This window comes from Parus major, chromosome 7 (assembly GCF_001522545.3).
Source record: "Parus major isolate Abel chromosome 7, Parus_major1.1, whole genome shotgun sequence".
Classification (NCBI taxonomy): Eukaryota; Metazoa; Chordata; class Aves; order Passeriformes; family Paridae; genus Parus; species Parus major.
Genome location: NC_031776.1, coordinates 21,660,098 through 21,678,262, shown reverse-complemented (window position 1 = coordinate 21,678,262; position 18,165 = coordinate 21,660,098). Strand labels below are relative to the sequence as shown.

General features: G+C 44.0%; 1 protein-coding gene across 3 annotated transcripts in view; it reads left to right on the top strand.

The window, feature by feature from the left end:
* The window catches only part of LOC107207451 (unconventional myosin-X-like), an 89,565-nt gene that overhangs the window by 18,898 nt on the left and 52,502 nt on the right, over nucleotides 1-18,165 (top strand). The window contains exons 3-11 of one of the 3 annotated variants that reach the window (XM_015634536.2): nucleotides 716-874; nucleotides 4,486-4,673; nucleotides 4,915-5,049; nucleotides 9,136-9,260; nucleotides 10,539-10,552; nucleotides 11,151-11,235; nucleotides 12,706-12,809; nucleotides 14,127-14,256; nucleotides 15,087-15,205. In XM_015634536.2, the coding sequence (XP_015490022.1) occupies nucleotides 716-874; nucleotides 4,486-4,673; nucleotides 4,915-5,049; nucleotides 9,136-9,260; nucleotides 10,539-10,552; nucleotides 11,151-11,235; nucleotides 12,706-12,809; nucleotides 14,127-14,256; nucleotides 15,087-15,205 (1,059 nt within the window). Of the gene's footprint in view, nucleotides 1-715; nucleotides 875-4,485; nucleotides 4,674-4,914; nucleotides 5,050-9,135; nucleotides 9,261-10,538; nucleotides 10,553-11,150; nucleotides 11,236-12,705; nucleotides 12,810-14,126; nucleotides 14,257-15,086; nucleotides 15,206-16,006; nucleotides 16,148-18,165 lie in introns of those variants that run through there. The other 2 variants (XM_015634537.2, XM_015634538.3) reach the window with 2 other exon arrangements.

The window sequence follows — 18,165 nt, the reverse complement described above, 5'->3', positions numbered from 1 at the left end:
GAGGAGAAAGCTCTAGCAGGAGGAAGGATGCAGCAATTGAGGCAAGATGAGTGGAACTGCACAGAGAGATGAGTACTTCCTAGAGCAGTGATAGAAGTTAATAGGTGTCATTGTACAAATATTTTGAAAGCTGTATCATACACATATGTGTCATCACAGAGAGAGAATGTCACTACTTTATTTGGCTTCTCATGTGCTTTGTTTTCCTTCACTCTTGAGGCTGCTTCTGTGGAGAGTGTAGGGACAAACTTGGAATGTGAATTAGCTTTTCCTCTACTTCCCAATGGTCAGAAACATGATCACATCTGTGTTTTTTTGTGAAAGACTGTTCCTGGTCTCTTGGGAGCAGCTGCCATCATTATTCACAGTCATGAGTGCAGTGTGTAATACCTGTCTAGCCTAGCAGGTGGAGGCTGGTGCCCTGCTCCTCTTAAGGGGAAATTAAGTAACCTTGTGTTGATTTGTCCCCATCAGTACTGAAAGTGAGGGATTGGTTGTGTAGTAAAAGAAGGGAGTATGCTGTATAGTTTCTGGCCAGAGGGCTCAAATATGTAGGAACAGGAATGGAAGAGTGATTATAAAAGTAGGGAGCAGATCTGTGTCTTACTAATTTCGTTTTTCAGTGCCAGAGTATAAAGGTGCATGTTTCTGGTAGGAAATCAGACCATGTGCCCAGGTATCATGAGCTTCTTTGTCTTTCTCCGTATTCTTTCAGGTGTTCCAGTACCCCAAGGCCTCCCTTTCCAGAGAAAAGGTCTTACCCATGCACCAGACCAGCGTTGATGGGGTAGAAGACATGTCCATGCTGGGAGATCTGCATGAAGCTGCCATCCTGCTTAACCTTCACCAGCGCTACCAACAGGGTAACATCTATGTAAGTGCTCATCCCTTTTGGATTAATGGTTTTTGTTTAGCTTCAGGGCTGCCACCTTGCATATGAGGTACTGATGTTATCCTTGTCTCTTGAAGACAGGAATTGGAGGAATTTCTGCCTTGCCAGCTCCTTCATCCCTGTGAGATCCTACCCTTATCAGAGTGGCCTCTTTGCCTCTATGAGGAGCTTCCAAAACATGAATGTTCACCTCTGAGCTTTGTGGTAATTGCACAGCTCTGTATCCTCCAAGAACATCCATGTTTGATGAGCTGTCATTCACATTCCCCAGGTTTCCCATTATGGCTGTTCCATGGTTTATAAGGCCAAGCAGACTGGAAAGTGCAGCATATGCAGGTTGTTGCTGAGTATCTCTCCTGATCCAGACAGATGAAGATACTGCCTAACAAAACTAGGAATGCAAACCTGTTGTGCTCTTTTTTCTTTCTTTTTTTTTTTTTTTTTTTATATAACTCTGCTCTCCTTGCACAGATGAATACTCATAGAATCTCCTGATTTCTCTCTGAGGAAGGAGACAAGTGTTAGGAAAGGATCTTGTGAGGAAAAGCACACCTGGGACAAGACACCCCTGAGCTGCTGGGATGGCAGTGCTCTGCTGAGACTTGGAGAGAACAAGGAGGATAGATTACAAAGACAGCCTTACGTTGCTTTACTCTTGACTTGCTTGTCCATGTTATGTGCACACAGAGTTTTCATAATATGACAGAAAAAATGTAAATCTCTGTGTTGCATAGCAACTGTTATCAAGGCAACCAAACCATATGCACCTGTATTCCTGTAAATTATTAGTAAAGTGACCCTGTTTCCAAACCACCTCCTTCACTGGATGCAGAGGAGACTGTAAAGTCTCTTGGCTTTTTTGCTGTAGGCACCTTTGCCTGTCCCTTGTGACCCTGTGATAGTACCCAATGCACATTATTTTGATGGCCCAGATCCTTGCTGCTCTTCTTGTGCTGCTTTTGACACATGCTAAGTATCTGTGCAGCTTTTGACCCATTTGGGTATATTCCCCCTGTTCTTTCTTCCTCACACCTTAAAATGCAATGCAGGATTCTCTTCCTTTTCAGTCTGTGTCTTGTACCAGCAATGCCACAACACCAGCAGTGTCACAGCAGCCGTCTCTCCATAAGCCTTTCAGCTAGCTCTGATGTGTCATTCCTTCTCTTATTCAGCATTAGTTCTGGGCCTTCTCCATCCATGCATAAAGGTGTTAAAATTTAACACCTTTACACCTTGCTTTTGCATTTTGCATAGTGCCTGAATCTCAGATGTGCACCTCCGGTCTGGAAGTTTTGGAGATGTATGAAGGGGCCTGACCTCTGTAACATGCTCAGCACTGGGAAGAACCCCTCAGTGTAGTATTATTAGCCCCACCATAAGCTTCTAGAGGGGATTCTTTCTAATCAGGGAGTGTAGGTAGCCGTATATCTAAACTGGTCTGGCACCCATAATTAATTTACTACAGCAATACTGACGAGCTCAACAGTACCTTTTGTTTTCCAGAAAAATACTATTCAAGCTTTACCCAACTGAAGGAAATTATGTGAGCACAGCAACAGCCTGCATCTTCCCTCTTCATTCCTACAATTCCTATATTCTTTAATAAAAGTAGACCCAACATAATGTGAGAGATGTAGAAATGAGCCAGGTGCTGTACTGCCACATTTTGTGCTGTCCTTAGCAAAGTCATGCCTAACCATCCAAGGTAGGACCTGTTGTCCTGAGAAGTGGACTTGCCACATGTGGCTTGTCCTGCTCTGGAGAGTTCATTGTGGGGCAATTACTTTGCTGATAGAGTAGCTGGTACGTACATGGTTTTAGTGCTTTTAAAAATTATGGATAGAAATTGTCTATAAAGGAATGCATGTGATGAGGAGACTGCGACTGGGTGGTGGAAAAGTTTCCTAGGAGCACCTTTGAAAGAGATGGCTGTACTGGAAGAAGTTCTGGAAAGGACTTTCCAGAAGCTCTCTGGAAAGGAGCTCTGTTCTTAGTGAAACTGCAATGGAAAACACAAACTGAAACATCCGAGAAGAAAAGATGCTGTGAAGGTCTAGGAGAAAAGTTAGAATGGGTATTCTAACTCTTGTAGTCCCTGGCCAATGCCTGTTCCTCAGTTGCTTGTACAATGCTTTTTCCCCAGTTTGTGTTTTCTCACTCAATGCCTTCCTCTCTCTCTCCACCTCTCTGGCCAAAGATCATCTGCTTGCTTATTGCTTTCATTACCAATGAATTGTATTTCTACCCACAAAGGTCCCTGTCAGAGAGTCCTCAGGACTTGATCCATGATAGCTTGTTTGTACTGATAATAAAATGTGATTTTTTTTACCCCCCCGATGATCTCTGACTGCTGCTTTAATAAATGAGTTTTAAATACTTTGGTGACTACAGCATCTTATCAGTCTGGCTTCTGGCTTCAGAGCTTGGCATCGCTGTAGCCTCAGGTTTCATTTGGCCTGATGAGTCTTCCTTGTCACCAAGTGTTTAATTTATAGCTTCTCCAGCAGATACATTCGTATGCTTTAATATCTGCTGGGTGACTTGTAGTTAGTTCATGGTTTGCAAACCATGCTAGATGTTGTCCCTGACCACAAAGCTTGGCATCTCCTGCTGCAATCTAAGTGTTTACTCTGTCTTGTCTGCTGAGAATGGGTATTCCTTGAGTAGAGCAGTCCAAGATGTCCCTGTGAGGGAGACCACCACACCTGCAGCATGGATGTTGACCATATTACAAAGCCATCATTTGGAGAGAGGTGGCACCATTGCTCTGAAGTGCAGCTCTGAGAATAACTGGATTTGAGCTGGTTGGCTGAACCGAAAAAGTCATGCCCCAAAAAGCAAAATTAATTTCCTTCTGACTGCACAAAATAATACATTTGAAATTCAATATTGTGCTCTGGGTATTTTATTTTTAATCTTGCTACCTCTTTTTTTTGGACTGCGAGATTTTCAAAATAAATATTTTCAAAATAAAATGTTTAGAAAATACGGAAATGTTTTGACTTGAAATCCAGAGCTTCATCTTCAGCTATCAATTTTGATTTGGTTTACCGAATGATTTAAGCTGCACCAAACAACATTTTTTCAGCAAAAGAAAAATTATATGCTTTAGTGGTTCTTTGTGTGTGTGTGTTTGTGTGTGTGTGTTCCTACTCTATTCAGGAGGTTCTTGAACCCTGCCAATTTCCCTTTGCTCAGGACTGTGGATAGCAGCATTGAAGGTGTCTGCTGACACTCTTTTAGTCCTGGCTCTGCTATTGAGCTTCAAGCACAGTGCAAAGTAGCTGGGTATGAAGGTGGCTTCATGTTTTTAAATTGTGTAAGTTTAATTTAACAAAGACAACAGGATAGGAATGTTATACTTTAAAGCAGCAAAATTCAGAGTGCCCCATCCATACCCAGCTGTACAGCTCCTCCTCTGGGGTTTGACATTCATTGCCAAACTGTGGAGTTCTCTGCTGAAGCCCAAGGTCCTTATTTAGGCTTTCTGCTTCACCATGACTTATTTCAGAGTCTGGCTTTGTTGTGATTTTTTTTTTTTTTCCCTAGGAGCTTGCTTCATTTCCTTTCTGTGTTTTGTTTTTTCCCCGTAGACAAACATTGGTTCCATCTTGGCATCAGTAAATCCCTACAAACCCATCCCTGGTCTGTACAGTGTGGATGCCATAGAGCTGTACAGACAGCACCGGCTGGGTGAGCTGCCTCCCCATATCTTCGCCACCGCTAACGAGTGCTACTGCTGCTTGTGGAAGCGTCGTGACAGCCAGTGTGTTCTGATAAGGTTAGAAATGGAGAACCAGCTACTCCATGGCTGCATCACACGCCCTGCTCCTGCTGTTCCATTTGCATTGACATCTGCCTGAATACCCACACCATCCTCCCTGCCTTTGCCTGATCCCTGCGTGTCACAGCGGAGATGTCACATGTTTATTCCTAGAGATCACTTCTGTGCCGCGGGTAAGATGGTCATCAGCTCTGTCTGTCCTGGATTTGTGAATGAAATGTATGCTTTCTCTTAACAGTGGAGAAAGTGGAGCTGGAAAAACTGAGAGCACCAAGTTGCTCCTTAAATTCCTGTCAGCCATGAGCCAGACTTCCCTCGGGGCCCCTCTGTCTGAGAAGAGCACTCACGTGGAAGAAGCCATTCTGGAAAGCAGGTAGAGTCACCTTCATGGGCACCTGGAGTGCTGGCTCAGCCTTCTTTGGGGGTCCCTGCCTTTGGGGGACCCTGCCTTTGGGGGACCCTGCCTTCTGGGCAGCCAGGCCATGGATGGAGCCAGGCCTGGGTAGAGAGGATCACAGAGCTGAATGGTGGCACGTCAGGGAAATGTGAAGATTGTGGTCTTGCTGGGATGTCTCACTCTGGCTGCTCTCCCAGCTGTCCGTGGATGGATTAGGCTTCTTTCCAACAGCAGTGTGGGATGTGTGTGGCAACTGGAGAGTCAGTGCTCTAGCTCTTGACTGTAGCTGTCCTCACGGTGAGTCTCTGTCATACTCTGGCTCCTGATTTCCTCCATGAGCCCCGCTCTCCTCCAGCCTCCCTGTGTTTCAGGCTGCTGGTTTGTCTTGCCCTCAGGAGTCCCATGGGCCACCTGGCAGCTCTCCTGCTGTCCTGGCAAGCAATGTCATGGAGAACCATCCATGGGAGCTGGCACCAGGGACCAACCACCACCCACCTAAACCCTGATGAGGCATCAGGCAGGCAGGGGAGCACATGGCACCTGAATCAAATGTGTTTGAGAGAGAAGCTGGCAGCTTTGAGGGAATGGAGACACATTTCAGGGAAATTCCTTCATGCCTGAAGAAGTCCTGACACTCCTGAGGGACCATAACCCAGGGCAGGGCAGGGACACCCCTGAGGGACCATGACCCACAGGTGACCTCCGCTGGAACAGGGAGATGGAGGGAAAAAGTATCCAGAAAAGCTGAAGAAGCAAAGTGTGGCTGAGGAGAACCAGTAAGAGGCAAAGAGCAGCAGAAACAATAAGGAAGCAAATAATGACAGAGAGAAAGTCCTGAGTGTGACCCCAGGCTCCTTTGCTGTCATGCTGGGGGAATTTTGAGGGAGTGGGTGTAACCTGATGTAAAATAGAAGCTGAGGCTAAGAAATGGAGGACAGTAGGTGTTTAACTTTAGGTAAGCCTGGGAAAGATGCAGGAAAGATACATCTGTTTTATTGTTTGTGTCCTTGTTATTCTTAATACCTGAATTAACAAATTACATTAAAATTTCCCAGACTGTCTTGCCTGTGGCTGAAGGACCTTGCTGGGGGTCCTGCAGTTCGGTACTGTCAAGGTTGAGGCTGCAGATCAGTCCCAGATGGAGCCCGTGATAGTTGCAGAAACCTCCAGAGGTGGCTGCTGTGAGAGCATTGTGTGTTTTAGGTCCTTACAAGCAGAGCAGCCTTGAGCAGAAGGGCTGCTGCCCTTGGACCTGGTGTTACAGAGACTGTTGGATGATTTATTCTTTGCAGGTATGCAGATCTTAGCAGGCATGGAGACAAATTAGAAAAAGCTCTGAAGAGCAGTACAGTCATGACTTAAGATCTGAAAAATCTGCTTTAAGGCAAGCGGCTTAGAAGGCTCAAGCACTCTTAGCAGTTAAGTGATAACTTGACAGTGATCCAGAGAGCTTATGATGGTGGGTAGGTGATTCCTAAGTCTGTAAGATGCCACAGCTGTGAGCTGCAGTCAAGTCAGAGATCACAACCTGTTCCATGTTCATCTCTAGTGCTACATGAACTACTGCATGAGTGCAAGAGAATCTGATTTGTCACCTCTTTTCTGAAGACAAGGGGCTGAATCAGACCCAGAAACTGCTGCCACTCCTATGGACCTTAGTTCATGTGTTTGGAGTTCACCTGTACTTGATCTGACAGTGGCCCTCCTCAGGCTCACTTACTGTGGATTTTGATCCTTGCCCAGCACATACCAAGGAACAATGCTGGATTCTTTCTCCGTTTGCAAAACAAAGTGTTCATCAGCAGCAATCAGTTGCTTGTGCTGCAACATTCGTGCTTGGTGTATTTCTCACAAATCAGGCTCTCAAAACTCCTTTGGCATTTGATTTTGTCTCTTTTTCCTTATTGAAAATATCCATCAGTTCATTAAAAATTCTGCTAGCATTCAGCTTTTTTCTTGCTTGCTTCACTGTGAAGCTCCCTTCTCCATGTTGGGTGCCACTGCTGAAAGCATAGCTACCTTTCCTGCTACTCATCCCCCCAAGTCTTCAAATTGTTTTGTCTTCACCTGTGCATGTGAATCCTGAAGCTGCATACTGTGAAGTATTTCTAAATCCAGACTTTGCTTTCTGCTGCCCTGCTGAATCTGGTTCCCATTATTTTGAATGCTGGAGTTCATTCTGCCTGATCTAGCGAGCAGCCAGCATCACCTTCCTGATGTGCTGCTCTGCCTTGCAGTTCCCTCCTGCCTCAGGTGCCACGCTGTGATGTGCTGCTGGCTCTTTGCTTGGCCCAGGCCCCTGCCCTCGTGCCTGGCTGAACCAGCTCACCTCACCCTTGCAACTGCTCAGACACCCTCCTGATTATTTCCCTCCCACAAGCCTGGAAGAATTTGCACTTGTGTGTGTGAGCTCGTTGCCAAACTGAGCTATGAGGATATTTCCTTGTGCTTTTCGTAGATAATTTAACGTGATTTAGAGCCCCAAAGATTGGCTAGCTGGTTCCTGTACTCTCACTGAATCTGTGGTGGTCATATAACCCTGTCCTCCCTTTTTCTGGCTGTCCCCATTAATTTTTGTGATTCATGGCAGTGGTGTGCTCAGTGGGATATTTCTGTGCAATGTCCTTATTTACATACTTTCAGAGGTGTGGGTGTTGGAGCTCCGATTCTCCAGGCTGAGGAACTTTCCTGATCTGTGCACTCAGATTTCTCTGACATTTCTGTGGTTGTCATGTGTTATAACAGAGGAATTTTCATTTTCATCCTTGTTACTTGAAAGCAATTGTTTCAAGAGATGTTAGGAAAATGCTGCCTGGATTTTCCTGAAGGTTGTTGAGTGTTTCCTTAACCACAGCTCTCCCTTAGCTAACACTTGCAGGGCCTGAGGCTTTCTGCAAGCTCCAGGTTGTCTCCAGTAGTGGTTTTTTTATGCTGTATTTACTAACTTGTGAATAATCCTGTATCTGCCCCAGTCTCCAGTGGGACTGCACAACAGATCTGTGGAGCCAATATTTCTCAGGGTAATAACAGCAGTAATTTTTCTTTAAAACTATGTATGCTTTAAAATTAGACATGAAAACATACAGGCTGTTCTTGTAGCATCTCTGTTATTCCTTGCTTGTCAGCCCTTCAGATTATTTTAGAATTGGTTTAATTGCAGAAATGAATATTTTAATCCTGGATTCAGTGTGTCAGTTTGAGTGGTTTAGGCTTTTCCCTTGCACTGTTCTGTGAAGCAAGTACCAAGCATTTTAACTTTTTTTTTTTTTTTTTCTTTTTCCTGGTGGTTGGAAGGTGACCAGCAGACAAAATTCTTCAACTTATGGTTGGTCTGACATTTGGTGATAGCTTTTTTTGCACTCTTTTTTGTGACCTGAAGTGGATGATGTTGCACTCTTAGAATGTAATTTTTCAAATCTACAGTGTGTGTATAGTCCCTCTACTTGGAAACCATATGGCTTTTATCAGCCTAAGCAAGATTTAGGTAACAAGAACTTGTGTGTTCCAGTATCAAATTTAAGCAGCAAACAAATTGTTTTATTACTGTTTGTTAGTTTGAAGATGTTTGCCTGTAATTTTAAGAGATGGCTTATCAAAGGCAGAAGGAATAAAGAATGAATATAGATGTATGTGGTTTAAAGCTGCAGAGTGTTTGCCGCGTATGTCTGATGCTTCTGAAAATCCTTGAAAATACACGGTTGCATTCATGGGATGTGCTGTGTCGAGGACACAACCTGGCTGAGTCTTGCCACCTTTCATTTGCTGAAGCCACTGGTGGGGAATGCCCTTGACAGTGTGAGCACCAGCTGCCCATACAGACTGGGGACTGATTTAATTAATTGCAGTCCCGAAGGTTTAAAATTTATCTAGCAGCATGTTAAATTGCTCTTTAAATTGCCATCCTTCCTTTCCCTTGAACTCTCCCTGCTTGTCCAGGCTGATGCTGTAACAAATAAATCTCTCATGGCAGAACACAGTGTGCAAATGTCAAAAGACTGGGCACACGTTTTGTTTTAATGGTATCCCATCACTAATCATATCTTCATTGCCTTGTTTCTACAGCCCCATTCTGGAGGCCTTTGGAAATGCCAAGACAGTTTATAACAACAACTCCAGTCGCTTTGGCAAGTTCATCCAGCTGCACTTCTCTCAACATGGACACATCCAGGGAGGCCGAGTAACTGATTGTATCCTTTTCTGCAGTGGACCAGAAGTGGACTGAGTGAGCAAAGATGAGGAGGAGCTCAGTGTAGGTCAGGAAATCCCTCATCGAAAGTTTTTCAAAGTCAATTTACACCTATGGGAAAATTTGCAACTGAAAGAGGGAAGAGGTATTTGTTTTGTGGCTCTGCAGCACTTGACTTTGGGAACCTTTTGTCTCAGTAGTGCCTTAGGTAGGGACATAGTTTGATTTTCACTTTGTTAATCTCAACACTTGATACTTAAAACCCCGGAGTTTTCTACCTCGGAAGATCCCCCAGGTGGATTGCATCCTGTTTGCTCCACATAAAATTGTTCACTTACCTTAGCTCTGCCAATGAATTAGTGATTGAGAAAAGTGAGACCAAACTAAGAATAAATATATTCTGCACAATGTCTGAGTGCAGAAGAGGATTATGAGTCCCTGTTTTGGGCTGCCATCTTCAGTGGTCCTTGGAACCCTAGTCATAGAATATCTCGAGTTGGGAAGGACCCATGAGGATCATTAAGTCCAGCTCATCTCAGATCTACCTAAAATGAAATCTTACGACTTACAAACATTGTCCAGATGCTCCTTGTACTCTGATGAGCTTGGTGACATGACCAATTCTGTGGGGAGCCTGTTCCACTGACAACAAGGACAGTGAATACTGTTTATAGTCAAACTATGTTGTGCCATGATGGCTTTCTTCCCTGTATGCCCAGGTACCCCTCTCCCAAAGGCTTTGGCATATCTTTTGTCTCCATGAGGCAGGTAAAGCTGCCCTGGCTATATTTCTTGATGTATGTTCAAAGCTGCTGCTGGCTGCAAGCCACACCAATTGCCACTGGAGTAGCAGCCCGATGAATTTAGTGCTGTTGTAAATGACAGGCTTGGATTGTTTGGCCTCTGTTCTTTGTGCTGTTTGTAGATTTAAGATAGCAGTCTCTTGCAGAAGCAGAGAACTGATGCAAGACTTGCTGTGTGCAATGCAGACTTTCAGATAAGAGTGGCCTCTAATCTTTCTGGGTGTCCCTAATGTGGCTCATCTTTTGTTAGGTTATCTATTCTCTACCTAGCCCTGCCCTTTTAAATATCTTTTTGGCACACCTCCTTGGACAGTGAATAGAGAGGATGATCTAAGTAGTCTTTACCTACTCTCCAAAGTGTCAGTTATTTCATGATTTGTTGCTTGTTGCAGGGTTCATCCCAATGAGGATTTTTTGCCTATCACCAAATCTGTCCTTCTGTCACTTGGATGTTTTTTCCTTAACATGCTATTCAGATTTACTGGAAAAGGTAGGTATCACCTCTGCTGAGTGCTGGGTGAGCCCTCTCCTCATAGGAGGTGTGGCAGTGCCAGATCACCTCGTGGATGAGGCTGTCTCCACCACAGCGTGTAGACAACAGCTCCTGAAATGTTAATACTGCAACTGTCCCAGCTGAGGAAGAGGCAGAGGAGCAGTGTTTGTTCTGTATCTATCACAGCCTGTTCTCCCATCTTTGATAAACTCTCTGCATTACACAGAGACTCCAAGAAAGAGCTGTTTACAGAGGAGAGAGGGAGAGAGAAGTACCTGGAAACGCAGCTCCATAGAGAAGAATACGGGGTACCAATGCAGGCATCTCTGGTTGGATGTCATTTACTTTGGAGTCAGGAATTCACTGAGGAGCAGGGCCAGAACTGACGAAGTTCAGTTTGTTCATATGTATGCTCAGTTGCACAGCCCCAAGGATCTTGATGTAGAATTTATTTAGACAAAACTATCATTAAATAGCAAGAAGCCCCTCTCCTACATTAGCTCTGGAGATTTACCTGTATCTTGGTCCTCTCTTTGCCTTTGCAGCCACAAGTCTGATCTTCCTCTGCTGGCTACTCTTATATTCTTTGTTTCAGAACAGGGTGGTACATCAGAACCCCGGGGAGCGGAATTACCACATCTTTTATGCTCTTCTAGCTGGTGTGAGCGGGGAGCAGAGAGGTAATTTCATTTTCTGGGATATGTTTCTTGTCATGTTTCCAGTCTAACATGTGAAGCAGGTGTAAGTCAGTTAGAGACATTTCAGATACTTGATATGTAGCTTCTTCTTGAAGGCCAGCCATATGGTGATTTCATGGGAAACAGGAAGAAGAGTTAAGAGAAAGAGGCTGAGGATGACAGAAGTTCCTTATGAGAAAAGACTTCAGGCATTCTGTGCTGAAGGAAAAAGTATGCAAAGTGATGAGGTAATGGAACTGGCTAGAGGAAGAGGAAGGGTAAAGAGTCTTTATTCAGTTGCTGGTGGGAGCTTCAAGGAAATCCAAGGCTGGATTGATAAATTTTCAGAACAAATCTTCAGTATAGGTAATAGTAGAGAGAAGAATTACAAAGACCAGTGATGTTGTAGTGCAAGTACTAGAGTCAAAACCTGTCTTGTTTCTGAACTAAGGGTTTATAGCTCTGTACTTGGGGAAGGGAGAGGTGGGTCTGAAAAAGCACACACAGAGAAAGTGGCAGCTGCAGTGTGGACAAATCCTCTTTGTAGTGCAGCATCACCCTAACAACATTCGTGTGTATCTGTCCCAGGCATTGCTGAGCACTGATGGTGTTTTTGGAGAGGTCAGATAGGTAGGCAGGAGCATGTTACAGCTGTACTCTGGTTTTGAGGACCTGGGGAATTTCTTTATGCTTTTGGTCTCTGTCTGTCAGGATAGGCAGATGGAAGATTTGGGCCTGACAGAGTAGAAGGGAGTAGGATTTCAGTTTTAGGGGGTACATGCAGGAATGGCTACTTAGGTTAATTCAGAGATCAATCTAAAGCAAAGGAAAATAGTGGGGATTATGGTTATCAATTTCTTAGGGAAAACATACAAACCAGATTGTTTTCTTCAGCAGATCTCTGCTATTCCTTCCCATGCACTTCTCCAAGCTGATGTCCCAGGCTGCTTCACCTCCCCATCTGTAATGTGGTTTTGCCTCTTAATCATCCTTGCCTCCTTTCTCCATTGATCTTTTAGTTTTCCTATTTTCTTTTCAAAATGGGGAATCAAATCTGCAGACTGTGTTTAAGATGTGGTTGCACAGCAGATATACAGAGACCTAATTCTGGTTTTACATTTAGTTTTGTGAACTATGTTCAGTTTTAACTGCTGCTTAGCACTAAATGTCTTCAGAAATCTGACTGTGACTCTCTGTGTCAAGTGATATCTAATTTAGAGGTCATTACCATATGTATATAGTTAAGACTATTTTTCTGTACACTTGTAGGAGCTAAAATTAATTTTTTTTCTTGAGTCAGTTCAGTATTGAGATATTCTTCTGAGCCTCTGCAGCTTGGGATTTGACTGTTCTAAATAATTTTGCATACCATCTGCAAGCTTTATTACAGCACACCCTCCTCTTCTATGAACTAGAAGAATGGTTGCTAAATAAATTGTTGTCTCTCCCCTGCCTCTTTTTCTTCTGTTGCAGAGAGTCTTTCCCTCTGTGAGCCAGAGACTTACCACTACTTGAACCAGTCTGGCTGTGTGACTGATGAGAACCTGAATGATGTAGAGATGTTCAGTAAGGTCATGGTGAGTCCAGTCCTAACTCCACCTGAACTTTTTGGGCACAGTCTCATGGGCTAAATATTCTGCTTGGTCTAGATCTCCCAGGCAGAATTGATTAGCCCTAAGCCGAAATTTGGTATTCAACAAGTCCAAAACTCAGCTAAAACAAGACTCAATAAATGGCTTTAGTGTACAGAAAAGGGGGAATTCGGGAAACAGTTGGTATGAATAATAATTTAGAATGATAGAGAATTTGGGGGAGCAGAGCCCCACCCCACAGTGGTTTGTGGGAGCCTCCTAGATAGCCTGACTCAGGAAACCTCACACTGACAATTAGAAGTGGAACAGTTTGGTCTGAAGGTACTGTTCTCCATAAATATTCCAGTAAAGTTGTATCACCTGTGGAAATCACCTATTCTGAAATACCACGAAGATTCAATAGACACCTGTTTATCAGAAGTTAAGGGATTATATGCAAATTCATGTTTTATTTGATAAATGCTTGTTGGCCTGAAGGCTTTAATAATGTAGGTGAAACCAGATAGGCAAGATGACTAGGCAGTTTAGGATTTCAGTAGCTTAGGTGTGATTTAAGGGAAGAAAACACCTGTACAGCAGAAGCTTCAATGACAATATGGCATTTATTCTTCAGCTGAAGAGATGCTGGAGGAAAAAAGAGAGCTAGAACCCCAGAGTGCCCCACTGACAGGGTGAATGCATGAAGATTAGGTCCTACCTCTTGAAGTCAATTTATACCCAAGAACCCTGGCTCACATGCAGGCACTAAGAGGAAATGTGCCATTCTTCCTTATTATCTGCTAATCTCTTTCCAGCCATCTAGCAGTTAATACTGAAAGCCTGGTTTTAAATCTTCCTCCATAAATCTACTATACTAAGAATGAATTAAGGGGGTTATGTGGATTAGAGTAAATTAAGTATCTTATATGGATCCGTCTTTCAGGGAAGAAAATAAGTGAGAATGTGGAAGCCATCCCTTAACACTTGTAACCTGTGCTGCCAGAGTTCAGGGTAGGATTTCTTCACATAGGCACAAACATGTTCTTCCTGTGAAAGACCATTAACAGTGGCAGCAAAGTCCAACCTGTGGGTGGGGCAAATGCCCACCTACCTTAGGTGTCAATAGAGTAAATGTAGGAGAGAATGTGAGACAGTAAAGATCACTGACAAATGTGTACCTCATGGAGGTACTGTGCCATCCTGTTTCATTTGTATTCATGGTAATTCTGAGTTTTACATCTTACACACACTGGACCTGGCTCTGGTGCTTGCACTGTACTTGGCTGTACATACAGCTAATATTTGCTGTTTGGTTTTGCAAAGACTGCCATGAAGGTGGTGGACTTCAGCACTGAAGAAATCAGAGACATCTTCAAACTTCTTTCTGGCACACTCCATTTGGGAAATGTTGAATTCATGACAGCTGGTGGGGCCCAGATAACAACAAAAGCAGGTAAGTAGGACCATAGCAACTTAGTTGAGAGACCATGCAAAGCCCCGTAAGATCTCCAATAAAGTCCTCTCTCTTTTCCTTTCTCCCTCTGTTGTGCTGGTCTGTAGTACCTTCACCAGCAGATTCCCTGTAGTTTAACCCTACAAAAGCATTGCCACAGAATGCTTCAGGGTACCAGTGGGACTTAATTGGTCATTGGCCCTGTTTGTGCTCCTGGATATTCTCAGACTGAGTCCACAGCTTCACAGTTTCTCTTTTGCATGAAAGAAATAGGATCAGGAAGGAGTTTGAGATAAAAGTCATCTGTCAGAGACTTTCCCCATCTTCATTTGAAGCAGTTACTAGTGTGCACTCTGTTACAGTTATCTAATCTGAACTGGTCTGCTGAGTGAGTCCCAAAACAGACAGAAGCAATATATATTACAAGTGCTTCAAGTCTTAAGTTTATTGCCTCTCTTCTTAACATCCCAGTTTATTAATGCCATGCTCAGACTGCAGTATTGAGCTTTTACAAAAATACATCTTCTCATGCAGTGTTTTGCTGGTGCTGAGTTTTACACAGGGTTTTGCCCTTCCCGTTGTCAGCAGGAAGGCTGACTTAGATGAGTATCTGACTGTGGTCCATAATGGCTATATGAGCCTCAGACTGGCTATGTAAGCCTACAGCTTTGGGTATGCCCAAGAGAATCAAGTAAGGGTGAGTGTGTTTTGTGCTGGGGTTTAGTCACCTGCCTTGTAGAAGTCCTTGGGACTTCCTCACTGAGCTGCAAAAATATCCCTATGAGTGATGGGGAGCCATGCAAGAGAAAAAAGTGTGTCTTTCCTTTTAGTGCTGAATGTTGCCAGTGACCTCCTGGGCTTAGACGCCTTTCAGCTTTCTGAAGTGCTGACACAGAGGTCCATGATTCTGCGTGGGGAAGAGATCAGCTCCCCTCTCACTGTGGAGCAGGTAAGTGTCCTAGTGTATGCTTCCTCTTCTGCCACTTCTGCGTTTCCAGGCCCTCAGTCTTCCTCCCGTGTCACCCATTCCAGCCTAGGGCCTCCTTTTTCCTCAGGTATTTTGCCCTTATTGGTAGCTCAGGTCCCAGTGTTGGCTCTGCTTTTTAGGCTTTACAGGAGAGATCATTTGCAAATGCCAGTGCACAATACTGGTTTTAAGTCACCTTCAGTCACCAGGAACTGATCATAGTTGTGTCATGCAGAAGGTGATTCACATGCTTTGTGGTCATTGCACATGTGCATGCTTTAACCTGCAGAACTCCCAGGTTACACTGTGTTTACTGGAAAGTAAAAGCTGGCACACAGCTCCCACAAAACATCCGGCAGATGTTAGGCTGTTACCCCCCAGCAGCTTCTTTCCAGATCCATACAACCACAAAGGAGGACTGAATAAACTGACATGTAGCTCTTGTGGTGTTGCTGAGCACTTGAGGGCACTCTTGGTGTTTTAGGTCCAAGCACAGCTAACTGTAGAAAATCCTCTGTCATTAATAAAATGAGAGACATTGGAAGACAAGGAGTCCTATTACTGGGATGGAAAAGGCATCATGTTATAGCAAAATGAACATCTGTAATAGAAATCATGTGCTGGCACAGACTGCAGAGGGTTAACAATCCAGCACCTACATTGGCAGAGAAGCCAGAGTTACTAGACTCTCTCTGATGGATGTCTGTCTAACTTTCCTTCAGATTTCCCATGGAAGGAATTTCACAGCATCTTTAAGTATCCTGCTTTAGCTGCAGTGGAGTCTGGAATTGAAAAGATTTTCCTCATATTTAGATTACCTTTGACATCTCAGCTGTCCACCTTACAAGCTTTGGCTTCTGTGAAGTTTTTCATGTGGTATTCTCTTTTCTAAGCTAAACAGTCCAGTTCCTTCAGTGCTTCCTTGTAAGTAATTTTCTAAATCTCTTTGTCTTCTGTCTCTGTTTTCCCACATCTTTTAAGAAGTGGAGTGTCCCTAACTGGGCACTGTATTCAGGCTGAAGTCTCATAATGGTAGAGTAGTTGCTCTTATCTTGCTGTGAACACACATGCTAATATGGCATAAACTAAGCTTTGCCTCTTAGAAATGGTCTCTCTCTTTTGGCATAGTCTGTGACCTTTCTTTGCAGTGAAATTGTGTGAAAGTTATTTTTCAGCCTTTAGTCTGTGGTAGATATCCTCAGTGTCCAACACCACAGTTTTCTTCTCAGCTGTCTGTTCTAAATAGCCTGCATCTTTCTGTAGCAGTGCATAAGGCTAGATAACACATAATACCGGAGGCACTTCATGCAGTCCACAGCGATGGTATGCAGCTGTAGGATTTACAGAGTCTGAACAGAGCTTTCCCTGATGGTGTAGCCATTCCTGACATGTGTGTACTGGACCCCACACTTACTGCTTACAGCCCAATGGAGTACCAAGGCCACAAGAAAATTGTGATGGCAAGTGGATGCTGCCATTTATCTGTCTTCACTAGATGGGCCTGCTGCACCCAACACTGGGCCTGTAAAGAGTGTTCTGCCTAAGCCCTAAGTGCTGCACCCATCTACTCCCACCTGTGGTGGGGATAGAATTGCTGGGGATTTCTCATCATGTAATGGGCTCATTACCCATCCGAGCTTTGACATTTCAGTGGGCTGAATGGATGAGCTGGCCTAAAGGCAAGCAAAGCTGGGAGGATGAAAGGCGCCTTTGAGAATCTCTTTGAGACATTGTGGGGAAAATGGCTTTGCTTACAGCTGATTGGGGAGGTCCTGTTCCTGGAAAATGTGTTCAAGTTACTGTAGCCAGACACACTACAGAGGCATGGCCTTGAGGGCATCTTAGTCCCAACCTGTAAGGCAGATCATCTGACGGAGAGAAGAAATATCCAGAAAAGGCGTGTGTGCCCATGCTTTGAAATGTTCTATTCTGTGGAGAAGGGAGGTTATTCTGTGTCAGCTTTGAGCTGCTGAAGAGGAAATAGTACTTAGGAAGAGAAAGGAGGAGAAAAGCAGTGTGGTTGGGTGAAAAGGGGGATCTGGTAGGCTGGGCCTCAGAAGTTTGTGAGACACTGGAAGGGATCAGAAACAGTTGGCCTGTGCCATTAGCAAAGAGCTCATGTTATTTGGGGCTGTAAAACTGAAGGAGGTGAGGGTGCATTTAGAAGATCTGTCACTGGTTGTCTGGCCTACTGAAGGAATTGCCCTGCTGGTGTCCCAGGTGACACAGGGGAAACAGCCTGTAATCTACTGCACTTTATTTATGAAATGACAAGATTACAGCTTTCACCCTACTTGATTATTTCACGTACTGGCTCGCTCACCCCTAAGAATTACATTCTCCAGAATTCTCTAGATGTCAACTTCTTTTCCCAGTTGAGAGTTTGCAGTTTGTCCAGGAGGGTTATGCAAAAGCTTGTCTGGGTTTATATTGTACAGTTGAAGTTATCAGTCTCAGGTACTACCAACCAAGGTCCTTGGGCATGCCCTGACATTTGTCTCCATGTCTCTGATCTCCAGGATCTTTCCCCACTTCCAGCATCTTTCTTCCAGTCATGATCTTTGCCATCTTCTCTCCTGGCTCCTTTTTCTGTCCTCTGAGATCATGTCTTCTTGTTAGGGACCCTTATTTTTAGCCTTCACTTCTTTCCAGAACCCTAAACTCTGGTTTCCCATTCTCAATAATGTGTGTGCAGAAGGACAGCACATGATCAGACTCCCTGTTTGTGGTTCTGTTTCATGTCTCTTTATTAACTGGAGGATTTAAGGTGTGCCACTTTTGTTTGTCCAAGTGTTATCAAAATATGCAACCAGCCCATTCCTTGTGCAACCATCAGGTAACAGGCTTTTGCTTGAGATAGCAAAAGTTGGATTTTGGATGTTCATCTGCATGCTTACCTACACCCAATTATCTACTGCCTGTTAGTAATCACAATTGAGGTT